This window comes from Theobroma cacao, chromosome 6 (genome assembly GCF_053813885.1).
Source record: "Theobroma cacao isolate CCN51 chromosome 6, ASM5381388v1, whole genome shotgun sequence".
Lineage (NCBI taxonomy): Eukaryota > Viridiplantae > Streptophyta > Magnoliopsida > Malvales > Malvaceae > Theobroma > Theobroma cacao.
This window is the reverse complement of record NC_142644.1, coordinates 29,597,138-29,616,957: the sequence shown is the minus strand read 5'-3', so window position 1 is coordinate 29,616,957 and position 19,820 is coordinate 29,597,138. Positions and strand designations below refer to the sequence as shown.

The 19,820-nt window shown below is 37.8% G+C and overlaps 5 protein-coding genes across 6 annotated transcripts; 2 read left to right on the top strand and 3 right to left on the bottom strand.

The window, feature by feature from the left end:
• Positions 1-333: 333 nt before the first annotated feature.
• Positions 334-2,100, bottom strand: LOC18596888 (alpha 1,4-glycosyltransferase family protein). The gene has a single exon (XM_007025631.3). It carries the CDS (start codon positions 1,801-1,803, stop codon positions 487-489), a length of 1,317 nt encoding a protein of 438 aa, XP_007025693.1. The 5' UTR covers positions 1,804-2,100; the 3' UTR covers positions 334-486.
• A 1,797-nt stretch (positions 2,101-3,897) lies between these two features.
• On the bottom strand, positions 3,898-6,863 carry VIP5 (plus-3 domain-containing protein). Of its 2 annotated transcripts, none has more exons than XM_007025629.3 (2): positions 6,712-6,863; positions 3,898-6,092 (listed from the first exon to the last, which is right to left on the bottom strand). In XM_007025629.3, the coding sequence occupies exon 2, from the start codon at positions 6,041-6,043 to the stop codon at positions 4,061-4,063; it is 1,983 nt and encodes a 660-aa protein (XP_007025691.3). In that variant the 5' UTR covers positions 6,044-6,092; positions 6,712-6,863; the 3' UTR covers positions 3,898-4,060. The 2 variants fall into 2 exon arrangements, with proteins under 2 accessions (XP_007025691.3, XP_007025692.3); XM_007025630.3 differs by having other exon boundaries at positions 6,602-6,807.
• A 654-nt stretch (positions 6,864-7,517) lies between these two features.
• LOC18596886 (epoxide hydrolase 2-like) lies at positions 7,518-9,486 on the top strand. Its single transcript, XM_007025628.3, has 5 exons — positions 7,518-7,701; positions 7,822-8,036; positions 8,323-8,490; positions 8,586-8,821; positions 9,116-9,486. The coding sequence occupies exons 1-5, from the start codon at positions 7,632-7,634 to the stop codon at positions 9,360-9,362; spliced, it is 936 nt and encodes a 311-aa protein (XP_007025690.3). The 5' UTR covers positions 7,518-7,631; the 3' UTR covers positions 9,363-9,486.
• Positions 9,487-9,637: 151 nt separating this feature from the next.
• Positions 9,638-11,804, top strand: LOC18596885 (epoxide hydrolase 2-like). The gene is made up of 5 exons (XM_007025627.3): positions 9,638-10,344; positions 10,429-10,643; positions 10,774-10,938; positions 11,036-11,271; positions 11,380-11,804. Exons 1-5 carry the CDS (start codon positions 10,275-10,277, stop codon positions 11,633-11,635), a joined length of 942 nt encoding a protein of 313 aa, XP_007025689.3. The 5' UTR covers positions 9,638-10,274; the 3' UTR covers positions 11,636-11,804.
• Positions 11,805-12,053: 249 nt separating this feature from the next.
• LOC18596884 (WAPL (Wings apart-like protein regulation of heterochromatin) protein) lies at positions 12,054-18,904 on the bottom strand. Its single transcript, XM_007025621.3, has 13 exons — positions 18,114-18,904; positions 16,664-16,763; positions 15,711-16,050; positions 15,443-15,555; positions 15,136-15,261; positions 14,916-15,009; positions 14,706-14,813; positions 13,988-14,622; positions 13,455-13,720; positions 13,191-13,335; positions 12,895-12,992; positions 12,738-12,819; positions 12,054-12,433 (listed from the first exon to the last, which is right to left on the bottom strand). The coding sequence occupies exons 1-13, from the start codon at positions 18,632-18,634 to the stop codon at positions 12,350-12,352; spliced, it is 2,712 nt and encodes a 903-aa protein (XP_007025683.3). The 5' UTR covers positions 18,635-18,904; the 3' UTR covers positions 12,054-12,349.
• Positions 18,905-19,820: the final 916 nt, after the last annotated feature.

Here is a 19,820-nt window from a genome sequence, read left to right as displayed (position 1 = left end):
TATGGTGAAGACAAGAGATAAATTATAATACATATACTATCATGATGTAAGCCAGGCCAGAAAAGTAGGTGCCTTCATTAATTGAAAGCTGAAAAATCACTTTCATGGCTTATTCATGGAAAGTCCCAAATTTTATTAGCTTCTTCCTCCACTTATTCACCAAATCAAACAACCATATCTCAATTATTGGGTTTTGCTGTCACCTAGCATGGAAGAAAGTATGATTGGACTGCATTCTTTCCTTTACATTTTCAGAAATTGAAAGAATTGGTAGAAACAAGGTTAGATGGAATAACCAAAGGGGTATGCATGATGCACAATGAGGGATTCATAGAAGAAAACTGATTCACATTTTCTTTCAATCTTATTCAACACTATAATGGTGGAATGAACAGGAGTTAAGTCTATATATAACTGCATATGACTAACATCATAAACATTCCAAAAGAGAGCAATACTGAAACAATCTGATCCTTATTCTATTACTTACAAACTCGACCGCGAAGAATCGCAGAAGACGCAGCAATCTGACACTATGTGGTGAATAATGCTTCCTTCTTGAACTCTAACATTCCTACTCTGTCTGTTCCAAAGGTGAACCGCAAAGCTTTGCCTGCGGATTTGCTCAAGCTTATTATGCAACCAATTTGAGTGAACCTTAGTTCTAGGCCCTTGGAAAAGACTTCGAATTCTACTCCAATCGACCGGATAAAATGCTGATGGAGGCAACACGGTGAAGTTAAATCCAGGCCTACCGGTAACCCTTGCAACAACCCTTGAAACCAAGTAAGGACCATTGTGACCCCACTTGTTTCCATCAAAAGTGAGAGCAAATTCTTGAATGAACTTGTACAGCAAGGGGTGGTGCTTATCAAATATCAGCACAGCATTGTTCAATCTGGTCCAATTCTTCGTTTCAAGATTGATGGATTGAGCACCAATCACATTTCTTAAGTTATTGAACCTCTTTAAAACTATAATATCTGTATCTATATAAATACCACCATACTTGTATAACAAAGCAAGTCTAAGCAAATTAGAGATATTTTGACCCAAAGAAACCTCACCAGGATTAAGATTTCCTCTCTTTAACCGATTAAACCACAACTCTGCATAAGTATTCTTGAATATATAATCAAAATCAGGATCAAAAGCAACCAACTTAAACCCCCGGTCCAAAAATGGCTTTAAAACAACCTTTCCCCTTTTAGAATCCAATGAATTTGACACGATAAGTAAACAAGCTTCTGGGTGTGACCTGAACACACTTTCAACAGCAAGCAATTCTCTATCACCAAACGACTCTACTGAAGAAATCCAAGTCATGAAAAACCGAGACTTACACTTGGAATTCTGAAAAAAATCCTTAACTTGGGCGGAGAACCCCTTTGCTTTTGTCCCTGAACGCAGAATCCTCAATATCTGACGGCTTAAACGAGCCTGTTTTGGCCTAAAAACCAAAGGCTTATCAACAGGAACCACTGAAAAGTTTGGTTTTTGCAGAAGAGGCAAATGGGTCTTTGAAATAACAGGTGGGTTCTCTTCTTTGACCGCATACATCACCGAGGATGCCAACTTTGTCACCTTCTTGTCCCCGGGAAGATTCTCAGGCAACACATTGGCGGGCTCTGGTGAAGATTTGGCGGGAACAGGGAGGTTAATGTAGAAGACAGAGAAACCATTGCAAGCTAGAAGAATGAAAAGGAAAAGAGCAACAATGGAAGTGGGTAACAAGAACACAAAGCCATAGACTGAACTTTTGATACGTTGGAAACGGTGGTGAAGTCTGGTCATTTCAAACATTGGCCCCCCCTTCTTTTGGCACTTTTGGTCTTGTAAGAAACTAAAGTGAATTGCTTGAAGCTCTTGGCACTAGTAGTAGTAGTAGTAGTAACAGTCGTTTCATTTGTACATAAAAAGAAAAAAGTTCTATGTAAGAAAGAACCAAGACAGTTGCCAAAGACAAAAACAGAATAGAAGAAGAAGAAGAAGAAGGAGAAGGAGGGAGGGAAGGGATTTCAATGGCAATGGAGGAGGCGGCAAAAAAATAAATTTTATTTTAGAGTTGTGGTTTGGACATTGGGAATCAAAAAATGTAAGACAACGGAGTTCTCCAAAGCTGCTTTTATTACGAGAAAGAAAGGCAACCCAGTACGATGCTGTTAATGGGTAGCGCTTTTCTTTTTTTTTTTTGCCCCTCATAAAGTCACTTTATTTTCTTTTTCCCTTGGGGTGGTGAAACGACGTCGCATCTGTCCTTTTGTACGACTACTTAAGATAATTTTCATTTGGTAAAATTATATGTCATTAATGATGATTAAGGAAGATTATGGTGGAGAGATTATGCTTATTCAAAATTACCATAAGGTACAGATTTTGAGAAATAATTTGCATTTTTAAATCCTATGAAGAAATTATTATTAACTTTAGTTATGTGAACAATAAAATTGAAAAAAGAAATCAGAATCTTTTTATAATTATTCGACAAGTGGACTAATTTTAATGCATTTAGATAACCAACAACAAAAAACAATAAAAGGATTCCAACACCATCCACAAAACCAACCTGCCTCAATCAATTTTCTGACATTAAAATTAATTCGTGATTCATAACTTGTCTATTAATATAATAAAACAATTTATTTACTAATCTCTGAACTTAATCATATGTAAGAGAAATATTCTAATTCCATTGACTAATATAGGGTTCAAATAATTCTTACAAATAAATAAAAAAAAAGGGCCCAATCTCATGCCAACTAATGCTGGGGCTGATCCAAATTTCAATAAAGATTATCACAATTATTGATTTGGCAACTAAAACTAAGTTACCATTTTAAGAAAGTTTTACTAAAAATAGATTCCCAAAGCCAAAAAATCAATCTTTAATTGATTTCTTAGAATAGACTCTTTAATTGCAAAAGCTTGTTCAAGAATTTCAAGCCCAAAATATTTGTCCAAGCCCAAGAGCCATTTTCCCCTAGAAAAAGATTAACCAAAGCCTACCTAGCCTTGACGAGGCTAGGCCTTGTTAGGAGCGGGGGGCTAAAACAGGGAGAGAACGGTGGATATGTTTATTGAATAACCCCTACATTTATTAAGGAAAACCTTCCCGAAACCTTAAGCATACTGGAATAGGATTGCTTCTGGATTACTAGTAGCTATGGTTTGAAGAGCACTTGGGCCTTCGAGTCTTGATACCATTATTTTACCTTTTTCTAAATAATATAAAAAATTTATGTTGCACTAAATAAAAATTGGTAAAACAGGAGCAAAAAGAAAAACTTATTTCCCTTCAATGCATCACTTAAGTCGTTTCAGAACCATGTTAATATCATGAAAACTTTATCTTTTCTTCAACCTCCTTACTCAATATGAAATTGAAAAACCCTACTTATTTTCTTTAAAATAATTAACATAACATTCTCTCCACTTGACCTGACAAGCTCTCGTAGTCATTGGCCAACCTACCCGCTTCCCCATAATCGTGCTTACCATGAGCATCGAATTTAGATTGAATTTGCCCTGATAACACTTTGTCACAAAATCATTATTCTCTCTTTAAAGGATTAACCTAATAAAATGTGCAATTCCTGTACTCATAAGCTCCTCAAAATCTCACTTGAAACAAACTACCTACTTCCTCTAAAATACTTGATATGACATTAGTATTTGAAAACTATCATAACCTAGGTAAGGAAACTCAAACATCTGTTAAAACAAGACAGTCAAATTATGGAAGACTTTTTCTCTTCTACAAATCAACTGCATTAGCTGCATGGGTAGTGATCACTTCTATTTTTCCCTCCCGTTCTCCGGTATGCATTATCTTTCATAAAACAAACCAAAGCTAGATGGTAAGTTTTGCTATAATAAAGACCAGCACTCAAACCATGATTTGATAAACCGAAACCTACGTATACTCACACCAAAAAATACTTAATTCAACAAGCCTCAAGGCAGTTTGATCAAATGACATGGTACAAACTTTCCTTCAAATAACAGCTGAAATAAAAATATCATTACCTATACAGGCATTGCTTAGATGTAACATTTTATTTCAAAGAAGCCCTCTTCTTCTCTTGTAGTCACTAACTGTCAAGGTAAGAGCATGTCTCCTCCCATCATTCTCAGGGACTTGGCATCCAACAGTTGCTTCTATCCTCTGTTTCCTAGCCATGAATCCTGCCACAGCTCCCTGGGGACCACCAAACCTCTGGAGCGCATTTAATGAGATTGGAATCTCGAAGTCATGTAGCATGTTAGATTCTGTCCCTTCATCAACAGGTGCACTTGTATCAACCAACTTCCCAGCACCAGCAGCTTCTTGCAAGGCAGCCACTGTAGCTGCCCTGCCAGCCTCTGCAGCAGCCCTTGCATCATTGCCATTTCCACTGGCAATCACACCAATTCTATCACCATTAGCTACTGCTGCTGCATCTGCTCCAGGAGGCTTTGCAACATAGTAATTCCTTGATCTAGTCCACCTCCTCGAAAATGGATCATACCCAGCCTCTCCTGCTTTTAAACCAGTATTTACGGGTTTCAGTTCTGATGCATTTTTAAAATTCTCAGCTCTGTTCTTTCTATTCATCTCAGCCAACCTAACAGCCTTAGCATCTTTCTCCTGTGCCTGCCGGGATGCCTCCAGTTGCTGCAGTCTCATCTTAATCCTCTCCACCTCTGCCTCATCATGCTTACTTTGTGCAATTTCCAGGTCCCTTCTCAGTCGATCCTTCTCAGCTGCAATATTTAATGGTCTAGATGAGGTGGACTTTTTCTCCTGCAACATCTGCTTTACAGTAGCTGCTGAATAGACAAATGTTTTAGCCTTTTGTAATGCTTCCTTCTTTTCAAGCACATCTTGTTTGCTTGGCATCCGGCCTCCACTTCGCTCCAACTCCCTAATCAATTGTCTAAACTCCTCCTCTTGCGGTGGAGAGTCTGAAATCATAGCCATCTGCCACCTGGCAGCAGAGCTTTCATTGCCCCAAACAACATTCAAATACTTATATGTTGTCTTGTTCTCTAGTTTGTATGTCCGCTCAGGTTCTGTGGCATCAACATTTCTGACCATGCAGAGCCTGTAGATAGGGCCACTCTTCGACCTCCCAATTCCAACTCTTACATAACAACCCACAATCAACTCTTCAAAAAATGGCTCCATAAACCATTTTGCAAGTTTTGACCTTCTAATAGTAATTTCCTTTATATCATCAAATGTTGGGCCGTCTGGCCCCTGCATGCCCCTATCATCATCACTATCAACCATTCCACCATCCCCAGTTGATCCTTCATCCTCGCTATTAGACCTACTTTCACTGTCACTCTGACTAGAGCTACTTAGACTTGATGCAGTGAAGGGTTTCCGCTTGACTGGTGATAAGCCCCGGCTACCCGAACTTCCTCTAGATGCATCTCTCAACTTACGATGTGCCTCTGGATCTTGCTGCTTCAGTCGTTTTGCTCTCAACTCATTCAGGGCATCATCCTTAGCAGCTGCCCTATCAGCAGATCTAGCTGATGACCGCACCCCACGAGAAGACGGAAGAGGTGGAGTCTCTTTCCGAGACCGGCTTGGCCTATCATTTTCCCGCTTCGATCTAATCTTTTCAGTAAATTTTTTATCACCTCTCTTATCTGCACGTTCTGACAGAATCAGTTCTCTTTCAAGTTCAGTCATCTGTGCAAGCTTTCGCCTGTCATCCTCATTCTTGTAAAGATCATCACCAACATCAGATTCATCACTGCTGTCACCCTCATGAACAGAAACACCATCATCATAATCACCTTCTTCCTGACTGCCCTGATCATCATCTCTTTCAGCAGGGTCCAGCCTCTTCTTCAATGGAACTTGTGATCCAGATGGCTTTCTGCTTGCATAGCCATGATCATCATCTGAATCGTCATCCCTAGAGTCACTTCCACCATCAGAATAAGAACCCTCACGTCGCCTTCTAGATGGTGGAAGCGAGTGCCGGTTTCTCCCTCCTGTACCAGTTCTTCCTGCTGCCTCCAGAAGCAAATTTTCCAAGTCTGCCATGATTACCGGCACACCCTTCTACCCTGTGATAGTTTGTTCCACTCCTGAACTGGAAAGTTACAGTGTACCAGTTTGAACAGTCATTACCACAAAGAAAATATTTATACAAAGGGAAACTATGAAGAGATGCTGATTAAATGGACACATAGGAAGCATGTAAACCCGTTTGAAGAGAAAATTAAACATTACCCTTTGGTGCATGAAATAATAATAATGTAAAACAATTTCAATTAACAATATAAAAACTAAAGGGTTCTACTTTAATAACCTCAACTTCCTCCTCTATTCTTCTTCTTCAGCTCTTCTTCCACCATTACTAATGGTGAATCTCAGAATTGATCGAAAAACATTGTAGAAGTGCAATAAAGAAGCAATGACCCCCTAAAAATGCTTGTGATGATCAAAACGCAGATCTAAACCAGATACATTGAAAAGTCATAATTTGTTAACTCTCTACATGCAACAGCAAAATTTTCTTTTATTTTCAAACTGCGTAAAGGCTCGGGATACCATGAATTTCAAAAACAAACAAAGAAAAGGCAGAGAAGGGGGAAATACCGGCGCCGACGTAGCGACGGAGGCGACACCGCCTTGACCGTAAAGATTAAGAACAAACCAGTCCAACAGGAAAATTAGAGTAAAAGAGGAGGAGAGAGGTTGAGGCTAACCTTGAAGAGCTATCGTTCTCGTCGCGGATTCTTTTGATCCGAGCCTTAAATCGGAGAGGTTTGAATAAGAAACCGAGGGTTAGTAGGGGAAGAAAGGGCGAGCACCAGACGCTGAGTTGGACGACAAATAACTTGGGTCGGGATATTAAGCTCATCGGCCCATATGTTACCTGCCAATGTGGGAGGTAAAAAAAAAAAAAAGTGACGGGAATCATTGTTCGGAAATTTTAAATTCATATAATTTTAAGAATATAAAATTAAATAAATTTAATTTACATCTCTATTAATATTTACTTTGTGAATAATTTTTGCTCCCACAATTATTAATTTTATTTAATAAATTACAAAAACTCCTTCAAATATGAATAAATATATCAATTTTAAATTAAAATATATTTTAATAATTTTATTAAATAAAATAAACAGTCTAAATTTTTATAAAAACAAAAAATTTCCATGAAATATTAATTAAAAAAACATTTAGAGAGTGTTGTTTTAAAAAAGAATCACAAGATAGATATCATGTGAGAAAAATGAAACCACAATTTAAATAGAGTTTACTCTACAAAATTCCCAGAACAAAAATAAATATTTTAAAATCTTTTTAAAATATTAAGAATTTAATCTTCCTGACGATATAGGCGGACTGGCCCATTTTGCTGTTATATGGGCCTAAGTTGGTGCAGTTTTTATGGGCCCAGTTAAATGTATCCTCTTATTGGGCCTGAACTGGGCCTGAATCTGTTAAACTTTTGTGGATCTACTTTTTATTTAAATTTTAATTTTAAACATGACGAAATAAAATGGTTCGGTTAGTAGGTATCGCCACTCCTATGTCTGCAGCTAAGCTTTCGTCAGTGAACTAAACGAAAGAACAGGAACAGAATCAAGACTCAAACAATAACAAGAACCTCAAAACAATGGAGCAAATCCAGCACAACTTCGTCACCGTACGAGGTCTGAAGTTTCATGTTGCTGAAATCGGGACAGGTAAAAGAAGAGAAAAGGTTCTACTGTGCTCGTCTTCACTTCTTTACCATAAAACCTTAACTGATTTTTTTTTTCTTTTGTTTTTGGTTTTTATCAAATAATTTGGGGTTCTACCTTCAGGTTCTAACGTCGTGGTGTTCTTACACGGATTCCCGGAGATATGGTACACGTGGCGACACCAGATGGTTGCTGTGGCCGATGCTGGGTTTCGGGCCATTGCACCCGATTACAGAGGCTACGGACTATCCGACATACCACCCGAACCCGAAAGGACCTCCTTTGCTGACATCGTTTCCGACCTTGTTGCTATCTTAGACCACCTCGGAGTCAATAAGGTCAACTTTTCTGACTTTTATCTATGTTTTGGTGAGCTTATATGTATCAAAGAAACTGTGTAAGATTGAAGGAATTGGGATTCGTTTTGTTTTCTAATTATAATTTGCTATATTCCCATTAATCAGATTGAAGGAATTAGGGCTTCTTTTTTGGTGGGATTGTCTGATAAATTGAAGCAGACTTAGCTTTTTCTAAGTGTTCTCGCAATGCTACCTTCATGTTTGAGTTAAGCGACTTGGAATTGATTCTTCATCTTTGTTGTTTGCTCCCTCGCTATGAGTGTAGGTTTTTCTTGTTGGAAAGGATTTTGGAGTCTGGCCTGCTTACCACGTTGCCCTTCTCCACCCCGATAGAGTCTCTGCTGTTATAACACTGGGAGTGCCATATCTTCCTCCGGAACCTCCGAAGTTTCATCAGTCCCTACCTGAAGGTTTCTACATATCAAGATGGAGGGTATATTTTAGATTTTTGGTTGAAGTGTTAGAAGTAATTGGAAAAGTGAAAACCACATTACTTGATTGAATTATATTCCGTCGGGTTTCTTGTAGGAACCTGGACGCGCAGAGGCTGACTTTGGACGATTTGATGCTAAAACAGTTGTAAGGAACATCTACATACTCTTCTCCAGAAGCGAAATACCAATAGCAGCAGAAAACCAGGAGATCATGGATTTGGTGGATGCTTCTACTCCTCTCCCACCTTGGTTCACGGAGGAAGATCTTGCAGCATATGGAGCTTTATATGAGAAATCTGGATTTAGGACTGCATTACAAGTTCCATACAGGTATGTGTGTTGATTCTAATAAAAATCAGTGATATATGGGACCTTTTCAATTTATGTTCTAAGCACTCCTTGATCCTTTCCTTAGTCAATTGCATGTGCTGCTGTAATCTCCTCCAACGTAGGCCATAGCAGCTGGCTGACCACAGCATCTGGATAGAATTCTGTAGACTGCTAGTCTATTAGTTTTAACTAGGCTATGATTGCATGTACTGCAAAGGTTTTCCCCTGCTTGCTAATTATTTGAGTTTTAGTTCAATTTATGCTCATATTTCAGGTTGATTTATGCTTTTGTAGGTCCTTTGAAGAAGATTTTGGCATAACAGATCCAATAGTTAAAGTTCCCGCGTTACTGATTATGGGTTGCAAGGATTATGTCTTCAAATTTCCTGGGATAGAGGAATACATAAAGTTCGGAAAGGCACAAGAGCTTGTACCTGGTTTGGATATCATATATTTGCCTGAAGGAACCCATTTTGTTCAGGAGCAGTCACCTGAGCTGGTGAATGAGCTAATCCTTGACTTCCTCAAGAGCCACATTTGACGGTGTCAGTGTGTGAAATGTGTCTAAGAATTGGCTGGCGTTTGTAGGAATCTTTAAATACTGAATGAATATGAAACTCAGTTATTGTAATGTAATCCAGTGACATCCTCTTTAAAGTATTGAATGTATGTCTTCATATACTGGAATAAAACACAGCCCTACAGCCAGTGGGCAGTATAGCCTCGGATTTTCCCTGGAGAGTCTAATGCAAAATGTAAAACTTTGGGATGAATTTGACCCTTATCCAGCAAGAAATGGGATCTACTGACAAGCTGATGGCTGTTGAAGTGAGAGGAGAGATAGATTATAACTCGAATACTGGTTTAATCAGTGATTGAGAACCCTAGATGCTGTTCTTCTCCCTTACCCCTTGGTACTGTTAGATTATAACTCGAATCCTGGTTTAATAAGTGATTGAGAACCCTAGATACTGTTCTTCTCCCTTGCCCCTTGGTACTGTTCTTCTTCCTTGCCCCTTGTTTCTCTAACTTAACCTGAGACTTTGATCCTAGGCAATTCAAGACCATGGCCAGCTGGTCTGTAGTCTGCACAGAAAGCACTCTCTCCTGGTTTCGAAGCAACTTTTTTTGTATTTTATCAACTATCATCGGACTCTAGTCTTGAACCATATGGCGGAAATCATCTTTAAGAGACCATGATTCCCCTCTCAGGCTAGATATCTGAATTCTCGGCTTGCTTAACCAGTAAGTATGGATATGCGCACTTCGACCACTAGGGAAACCGTGAAACGGGTCTCTTGCAAAAACCAACCTAACCCGAACTCAGGGCCTGCGCGAACCGTTGGGCCATTGAGTGACTAGCCACCTTCGACCTTCCTAAAAGAATTTCTCTAGCCTCATTTGGTTAGAAATTGATAGTCAACTCTCTCTCTCTCTCTCTCTCTCTCGCACAATGGATCAAATACAGCACAAGCACATTGATGTAAGAGGAGTGAACCTTCACGTTGCTGAGATTGGAACAGGTTTCAATTGACATTCCTTGTTGCTTTGAGAAATCTACAATGTTATCTTGTTATGCTTCATATAATGTTCAGTCTTCTCTGCAGGTTCTTCAGTGGTTGTATTTCTACATGGTTTTCCAGAGATATGGTATTCATGGAGACATCAAATGATTGCAATCGCTGGTGCTGGTTACCGTGCAATTGCACCTGATTTGAGGGGATATGGACTATCTGGAAACCACCCAGAACCAGAGAAAGCATCCTTCAACGATTTCGTCGATGACACCATAGCCATTCTTGATTCTTTCCACATCGACAAGGTAGAATATCTTTTGGATGATGACCCTTTTCATCCTAAGTCATTTATACACGATTAGTGTTTATTTTGTGATCCCTGCGTACCATTAGCTGTTTTTATATCAAATCTTGACTGAAACATCCTGCTGACAGGCTTTCCTTATCGGCAAAGACTTTGGGTCGTGGCCTGTTTATCTGCTCTCCCTTTTCCATCCAACAAGGGTTATTGGAGTTGTGTCGTTGGGCGTGCCTTTCTTTGTTCCTCGGCCTCAAAAGTTCCGGGACCTTCCTGAAGGTTTCTACATTTCCAGGTGGAAGGTAGTTGATTTCCCAAATTTCGCCACAGCTAGGACTAGAGACTTTATTTGTTCGATTTGGCATTTGATCATGATTTCCCTATCATTGACCATTATAGGAGCCTGGAAGAGCTGAGGCTGACTTTAGCCGTTTTGATGTAAAAACCGTCTGGCGAAACATCTATATCCTCTTCTCAAGAAGTGAAATTCCTATAGCTGAGAAAGGCAAGGAGATTATGGATTTGGTTGATCCATCTAACCCCTTTCCACCATGGTTAACCAATGAAGATTTAACAACGTATGCTAAAGCATATGAAAAATCTGGGTTTAGTTCCCCAATGCAAGTCCCTTACACGTAAGATTTCTCGAACATTCCACTTGATTAATCTTTGCTGCCCCTGCTCAATGTTGAGCACAATGTTTATCACTGTCTTCTATGATCTCAAATTCTGTATTCATGTAGGAGACTGCCTGAAGAGTTCACCATCGAAAACCCAAAAGTGGAGGTTCCGGTGCTTCTAATCGTGGGTGGAAAGGACTATTTCCTCAAATTCCCCGGGATTGAAGACTACATAACAAGCGAAAAAGTAAGAGACTATGTAGCTGAATTAGAGATAGAGTTCTTGCCAGAAGGAACACATTTCATGCAAGAGCAGTTCCCAGACAAGGTGAATCAGCTTATTGTCAACTTCCTTGACAAAGCATGTTCCATCAAGTAACTAAAGTCGAGCCCTTATCCAAAAGATCGTTGGGCATACTTTCACAAACCAAATTATCAACTGTACTCTTAAGGAAGTGTGCTTATGCATGTCTTGTATTACATTTTTGCATATTTAAGCCAAGAGATCAGGGCTTGACATTGCAAAAGATCATCAAGGTTGCGTTTCACTTGATAGAGCAGCAGCAGCCACTAGCCAGAGCCAAAAATGTTCAGCAGGACTGGAACTCTGGTTTGAATGGTAAACCGCTTGACAATTACTTATGAACTAGCCCAGAAATGCAGGAATGCAGGCACGGTGAGGGGCTGTCACCCATATCCATTTACAGCCAACGTTACGAGAAATATCATCTCCTTAAGTTGACATATATTTACACGACAAAAAGTAATGCATATATGTACAATTATACAACATGACATGCACAAGACAATTGAAAACTACATGATTATACTTTAACTTTCATATACACGAGTCTTGGCCTGCATCAAGATGATGGAATAGTGCTACAAAGAATACTATTGTCAAAAAAATAAAAACTAATAAAGGGAAAATTGTGGGGTAAAAACAAACAAACGGGGTCAATGGACTATAATAGAGGTCTGTCGTCAGTACAGTGTGCTGCCCAATCCCATCCTCGTGGGCACTGGCATTGTGTGATAACAAACAGCTAATCTAAAAAGGAAGACAAGGCTGTACAGATTATTTCATCAGTTCTCACGGTATCCGACATGATTCAATCACTTCAACCACAGCTTTATGAGTCTCTGGAGAAATCATGTTTAGTGTAAAATGAAATGCCTGCAGGTGGAGAAAAGAAAGCAAGTTACAGATTATCAAATTGCATAAAAACGTACCAAAGTTCCAATAATTCAGTAATTTCAAGGCCCAAATTCCGCAAATTGCTTTCCAGTCAATGGAAGGGCATATCAAACCATGACCAACTAATAAACCCTATAGTCAAAATACCTGGCCTAAACTTTTGTCTAAAGTCCAATTTATCTTGCTCATGATGAGTGAGCTATGATCAACTGACAGATGATGTCAATCTACTACTATTTTGGTGCTAATTTCATAATTGATGGTACACAGATTAAAGACATACCACAAATCTCTCCAACACAGGTACCAGAATTGCCAGGCTGTGATTTGGGAGACAATCAGCAATTGCATTTCGTGTGCTCTTACTGTCAAAGGGGGCAAAATACTTTAGTATGTAAACGTGGAAACTGAGCACTGGGAAAGATATAAAGCATACCAACCTTTCAGTAGAAAGAAATGCAAGTAGTAGAGCTGCGTAGGCTTCTAAAATCATCTTCTCCGCTTCTTTCTCTTCTTGTAGCACAGCAGCCTCGTCATTCTGTGTAATGCAATACAAAAAAGATTAAGGCATGCCAATCATGATAAATTATTGGAGCTCACTAGCATAACATACATAATGCTTTAATTCTCTGAATCATGAGGAATGAGAGGAAAGGGGGAAAAAGGGGGAGGGGGGTAGGGTGGAAGCAGAGAAATAATGCCCAGACTCCATAACATATTGAGAAGAAGTCCTCACCCAAGGCAGAACTTCCCCAGCTGCATCATCTTCTCCTTGGTTTGCGAGGAAGATGGCACATAGCAGTGGAATTACAGCCATTTGACTCTTCTCTGCTAACCCTTCTGAATTTGGTACGAAAACAGAAGCCGCTGCAAGCCGTGATCTGCATAGAAATATTAGCACTTCACTGTTACGCGCTCGCAGCTATGAGTATAAAAAGGCATAAATGACCTCTCTACTTTGCTGTGTAAGCCACTGCACAGAATACAAAGGTAAATCAACCTGTTGTGTTCATCCTTCTCTACTAGGTTCACAAGCAGACCCAGTATTGCTACAAGGAAATCCAACTCTGGATCAGTAAGAGGTCTGTCGTTCCGGTCATGAAGTTCTAAACTAAGAGAATTCTCTTCCATTTCACTGACACGAGGCAAATATGAGCAGAATGAAGGGAAGTGACTCGCAATCAATGTAGACAAGGTCTCTAGGGCCCCAGAGGCAGCAATTTGCTGACAGCCGAGAGGGTTGTCATTTGTTAAATTCATCAAAACCTGCCAAGATAACACGCCACCATTTGATTTAAAAAAACCACTCTAGTAAGAGAGAAAACACACAGGATATCAAGATGTTATAAGCAAAGCCAGTTTTATATTGTCTATAAAATTGCGCAGGCCTATTTAATCCATTCAATACCATTCAAGGATTCGAAAAGCAGAACAAGGACAAATGGTAACTTCCTTTCACCTCATTGCAATCATACATATGATTAACCCATTGAAGCTAAAACAAGCCATTGTAAACTACATATTTAAGAATACCTTCACAGCAGCAAGAAGGCAGTCTGATAGAAGGCTGGAATATTCTTCTTCAGCACTTTGAGAACCAGAAGTTGCATTAGAATGACGATATTCTTCATTGGTAAATTCCGTCTGGCAAATTTCCCCATTACTTGATTCTTGTTGGCTAATTGTAAATTGGAATTGATGCTCATCTTGGATTTCTCCATTTCTTAGCCCAAGTTTCTCATGTTTTTTAGTTCGGGGTATCTTTTGTTTCCGAGATAGTAAGTCCCACTTTGAAGGCACAAAATCATCTTCACCGAATGCATAAGGATCCTGACTATCCTCTAAAAGTTGCCATTTACCAGCTTTTGTATCATCAGGTCTCTCACAAAGAGTCCCTGACCCATTGCTTGTCACAGGTATTCCATCATCTGAACTTCCTAATTTCCCACTACTTGAGCTGGACAAGGAAGAATGGATTCTCATCTTCAGTAAGTAACTATCATTGGTGGACGTAGGTGTACTTCGAAAACTGGATACAGAACGACCCAAACAATGAGTGGAGGGCCCTGGATCACTCTGAGATATATTGAAGCTCTTTTCAGAGAAGGACCACTCCAAGCTAGAGAACTTTTCAGATGAATTGACAGAGATAACATCATGCCTACCCACTGCAAGATTAAAGAGAATCAATCAAGTCAGACAGCAGCTGCTAGAAATATATATTTATAATAATATCAGGACTGCCCATTACCTTTACAATCTGCAGCCAGAGCCAATTCATCAGTGTCAACCCTTGCTTTAGAATTACTAAAAGCCCTTTCAGTACTGGATGATGCAGAAGAACTCTTAAGATAAAGCCCTGGAAACAACAATATTAGTAAATCACAATGTGAAAATATTTCAGCAGTTAAAAAGAAGATTAAAAGAAAAGATTGGAAGTAGTAATTGCAACACCAGTAACCTGAGAGAATCTTGATTACACTTATGACAAGCCTCGTAAAAGATAGTCGACATCCATCAGAGTTCAATTGGCCTTTCATTTCTAGCAGATGACTCTACAATGAAAGAAAAATGAACATTTAGAATCTAACAGCTTAACATCAAGTGGCAGTTTTAAGTTATACAAACTAAGTGGAAAAAGAAAATAAAAACAAAATAACTCAAAATTGCAACTTACATACCTGATTGTCACTGCTGAGGAATGCCGCATTTTCCATGATTTTCAAACATTTCGAAAGCAGCACCAGGCTCTGCACATCCTTTTTATCTTCAATATGAGGTGAAGGTAAACTCTGCTTTACCCTAACCTGCAGACAAGTGAACACATTACATGTCACCTCTGAATATTTTTTCACATATATATGCATCAAAAATTGCTAGTAAGAAATGGAACCAGATGACTTTCTGAAAATTTAAAGCAAGATTTCTTAATTTCCTTCGGTTGAAATGCAACAGAACAGAAATGAGATATAACATACAAGCTCAGACCTCCATAACAGAATGGCACTCCATGGCCACTTCAAAGACAGCATCAAGTCCTCCAAGCTCTCTCAGTTTCTCCTTGAAATTGCCCCCAGTTTTCCTTACTGTACCAGTTGTATCTGTATGATTGAAACCAATGCAAAGAAACATGAAAGCAATCAGCAACAAGCAGAAAAAGTATATATACGTGGTTGTGCTACATTGAACTACAATTACAGTTCCAATCAATCTATAAAATAAATACTTAAAAATCTTAGATATTTCCATAATATACCTTCAAGAGAAATTTTAGACAAACAAGCTTTCTCCAAAGTCAACAAAGCTATCCATTTTGGTATTAACTCTGGCCTTCTTAAACCACTATCATCCCCATGTCTTGACTTCATTTCCTTGCAACTAACAAGAATTTCCTCAACTTTGGAAATAATGGCAGCAGAGCTTGAATCCAACATTTTAGTTGTATCCCGTGACATGTCGGCTCCCTTGCGTAATGCCAAAAGCTTAGAGCCCACTTTCCCTGTTTTGTTTTCTTTAGCAGTGGGAATGACTGGCTTCAAAAGTTTAATTAGAAACCGAATGCAACTAGGTGATTCCAGGAGATGCTCATCCTGACCCTGACATAATAAATTCACACAAACCTTGATGAATATTATAATTGTCATGTCCAAAACATTTCATTCAACATATGCAAATATTGGTCTAAAACATTGATGCAAACAGACCAAAAGTATAAAAGCTACAACTCATAAATTATGACGCATAATTGATATCTGATCTTCTTGGAACACCTAGAAATAATACATTCACCTAAAATAAATAATTCCCTTCACGCATCTAAGCATGGATTCCTCAACATCTGAACTTCAAAATTATTTTAAAATAAATAAGCATGTTTACATTTTTCTCTCACTCAGTATTAATAAAATTCAACTGAAGATATAATTAAGATGAAAATCAAGTGCATGGCAGCACAGATTGACATCCACCTTTAATGATAGCAATACATGTAAGACTGCACTTGAAGACCCACTTTTGCTAAGTATACTCATGCATAAATAATAGTACTAATAAGTTTGGGATTCTTCATTGTTAACTTTCAATTTAATCCTGGATCCAAATCTTCTCACAAGAACCCTGTTTGCATAATATCCTTGACTATTAAGCAAAAATTACATATAGATTCATAAATAGTCACTGAGGTACAGCTTTGAGTGCTGTCAAACTTACATCACTGGTTAAGACATAGAAAAGGGCCACAGCAGCCAGATTGCTTGGGGTGTCATCAAAGTTGAGGCCCAAAATAGCATCGATTATTGTCTTTGCCATCCTGAAATGAACATATTTGAAAAGCTAGCGTAAGGACAACAATGTGCATCACAATAATTCTGACTTCCAGAAGACATGAGGAATCATCATGCATATGCTCAGTCTAAGCAAGAAAATAATACTCAATGGAAAACCACTAAGACCAATCTAATATCTATAGCATTCTTTTAGATAGAGAGTGAAACAAGTATTCAACCAGAAAAATTTAATGTAAAAATCAGAAAATCAAATAAGCTGAGAAGGTCAATGGACAATCTCTCCAAAAGATTAAAAAAGAAGCAGTCAATAGACAATAACAACAAATTACGAGGGTCGCTGATCCTATCATGGATGACCTCATATGCTAAAGTACCTTAAGCTACTTTCTTAGAAAGCTTTTATACAAACGAAAACACATATCCAGATGCTTACAAAGAAGATAGTGCGTGTAAAGACATGGTTATGCAAATCTCAAAGAGAAGCTAAGCTAATTATATGTTCCTGTGGATCTTTACATGAACCTATACAATCAAGTCATTAACTAAATGAACCAGTTGGGCATACCTAAACTTACTGATTTCCAATTCAGTTACGTAGTTCAAGCAATAAATAACAGTTTAAGAAAGATCGAAAATATTACTGAAATTGGACGATAGTCAATGAAGACATCAAAAAAAAATTAATTACATTGCTTCTTAAAAGATCAGTCAAAATATACGTCTTACATATCTTCTTCCTCATCACTTTTCATCCCCTTAAGATATTATTTATAAAAAGGCTATGTCATGTTTAATGGCCCTCAGACCTTTGAAGGTATGATAGTACTTCAAATTTTAAAACTTTTCAGCTGCTGTCAATAATATAGGAAAATATATATTTTAGAACAGAATTAACATAGACACTCTTAATACTATTAGATTCACAAATTAACAGCCAAACAATAATTTTCAGCTCCAAAGTTCCTAACTCAAAATTTGTGGTCTAAATAATACAAAACTACAACTATCAAAATAATTTCCTAATTTAAAAAATATATATATTTCCTAATAAATTGGCCTTCAAGGAAGACCTAAACCTTTGATACATTTCTCGTTTCTTTAACTAAATCGAGAAGAAAGATTTACTTAGAGCCTAGAGATCTACGGAAGGGAATTTAAATTTTCAAACTCTTCCTAAAAATTCTAATTCATATATCCCTTAAAGCCTTAAACCACACTTTAAAACACCCCTAATCCCTTTGAATCGATAAAATAATTTCATGATCATTCAGATTTCAAAAATCCAAGCAAAATTAACACTACCAGATACCCAAATCAATAAATTTCAACAAAGCACATCTCAAAGCTAAAAAACCCAAAAGAATTCAACGTACCCATGAGTTCTCAAAAGTCTCCTCTGTTGGGCTGTGCCGCAAATTGAAAGCAGAGACAAGAAACTCGCTCTTCTGATCCTCACTGGCTGGCCTTTCTTTAACCCATCAAGCGCGAAATTAACCTCATCAACGTGCTCCATCATTTCCCCGAATTCTTGAGCCTCCATCAGAGTCGAAGTCGACGAAATCCAGGGCATAGAAGAATACCCTACCTCGGTTTTGCTCTGATTTTTCTTCTGTTTCTTGGATCTCCTGACGACGCCGTTTCGCGAATCGTCAAAATCGAAATTACTAGTTGTTCTATGGGTCGTTACTTGGTTTTTGTAAACGTCGTCGTTGAATTCTTGAGAGGATGGCCAAAAAGAAGAGGACTCTTGAGAGGTAAAAGGGAAACTGTAGATGTCCTGAGACGGCGCCGTTTCTTGGGAGAGGGGAGGGGAGTCGGAGACGTCGTCGTCCAGAGAGTCGGAGAATGTCCTGGTTAAACCACGGTTGCGGCGACCGTAAGTCCGAACGATCATGGTTTGGGGCCTGCGTTCCTCTCTGGTGGGCGCTATCTCGGATTTGGCATTGAAAAGAAAGAGAAGGGTATTTTGGGCAAAGAAAGACAATAAATTGAGACTTCAAGATTTTTGAAATGAAAATGAAGAAGGTCTCTCTTTCTCTATCCCTTTCTCTCTCTTTCTCTCTCTTAGATGGTGAGCTGAGAGAAGAACAAGGTTTTAGCCTTTTATGTCAAAGAGGAGAGAGCTTCTGGGTATTTGGGGGCTTTCGGGCTGCCATTTTGATTTGGGTCCAGTTTTTATTCTATGAAAGAGTGCATTTCTACCCTAATGACCATCTCATTTTTAATGGGTAGAAATAATACAAATATACCTTTCATAAAATAGATAAAATGTGACACAATTATGTTAAGATTTTTTATTTTGATATTTTTATTTATAAAAATAAGTAAATATATATATATATATTATTGTATTAATAAAATAAATGAGATTAAACATAAGTTGATAGCTTACATTTTTATATTTAAATTTTACAAATATAACTTCATTTACTGTGTTTTTCAATTTGCCTATTAACTTGTTTTATTATTTTATTATTTTTAATATCTCGTGAGATATATAATATCATATAATATATCACAATCTTATTCTAAAACGGATATACTACAACCTTATTATAAAACAAACCTGAATTTTCTCTTTGTCAACAAAAAAAAAAGACTTTCATAGTCTACTATTTGAATATTTTAATGGCATCTCGATTATTACATCGAGGTTTCACAAATGCATAAAACGTTAGTCATCAACTTATTAAATTTATTAAAATAAAAATTAAATAATAGAATCTGACGGTCCATCCGTATCAAAGAATACTGTAAATTATATAGCTAGCAGTAACAACTTTACTTTAACAATTTGATCCTGATTTCTACGAGTGGATTCAGGATCTTTTACCCTTTACACATCAGTATTTTCACCTATATCTTCTCCTTTTTAACCGTTAATTTTTAGTTTTAAACTTTACATTTTGTTTTCAGAAAAACTTTACAATATTTGATATTATCAAGCTTTTTTAAAATTTAATAAATTAAAATTTTCCAGATTTCATTTTGGAACATAATATATATATATATATATATATATATATAAAAGTAAATTTCACCTACATTCTAATTTCAAAATTTCTCACATAATTATCTGT

Excerpts from the sequence above, each read along its gene's own strand:
- LOC18596888 (XM_007025631.3), bottom strand. The coding sequence starts at position 1,803 with ATGTTTGAAATGACCAGACTTCACCACCGTTTCCAACGTATCAAAAGT.
- VIP5 (XM_007025629.3), bottom strand. The coding sequence starts at position 6,043 with ATGGCAGACTTGGAAAATTTGCTTCTGGAGGCAGCAGGAAGAACTGGT.
- LOC18596886 (XM_007025628.3), top strand. The coding sequence starts at position 7,632 with ATGGAGCAAATCCAGCACAACTTCGTCACCGTACGAGGTCTGAAGTTT. Across the intron at positions 7,702-7,821 it reads TGTTGCTGAAATCGGGACAG|GTTCTAACGTCGTGGTGTTC; the intron begins GTAAAAGAAGAG and ends TTCTACCTTCAG. Across the intron at positions 8,822-9,115 it reads GCATTACAAGTTCCATACAG|GTCCTTTGAAGAAGATTTTG; the intron begins GTATGTGTGTTG and ends ATGCTTTTGTAG.
- LOC18596885 (XM_007025627.3), top strand. The coding sequence starts at position 10,275 with ATGGATCAAATACAGCACAAGCACATTGATGTAAGAGGAGTGAACCTT. Across the intron at positions 10,345-10,428 it reads CGTTGCTGAGATTGGAACAG|GTTCTTCAGTGGTTGTATTT; the intron begins GTTTCAATTGAC and ends TCTTCTCTGCAG. Across the intron at positions 10,939-11,035 it reads TCTACATTTCCAGGTGGAAG|GAGCCTGGAAGAGCTGAGGC; the intron begins GTAGTTGATTTC and ends TGACCATTATAG.
- LOC18596884 (XM_007025621.3), bottom strand. The coding sequence starts at position 18,634 with ATGATCGTTCGGACTTACGGTCGCCGCAACCGTGGTTTAACCAGGACA. Across the intron at positions 12,820-12,894 it reads GCATTTCTTTCTACTGAAAG|TAAGAGCACACGAAATGCAA; the intron begins GTTGGTATGCTT and ends CCCCTTTGACAG. Across the intron at positions 12,434-12,737 it reads CTGTGTTGGAGAGATTTGTG|GCATTTCATTTTACACTAAA; the intron begins GTATGTCTTTAA and ends CTCCACCTGCAG.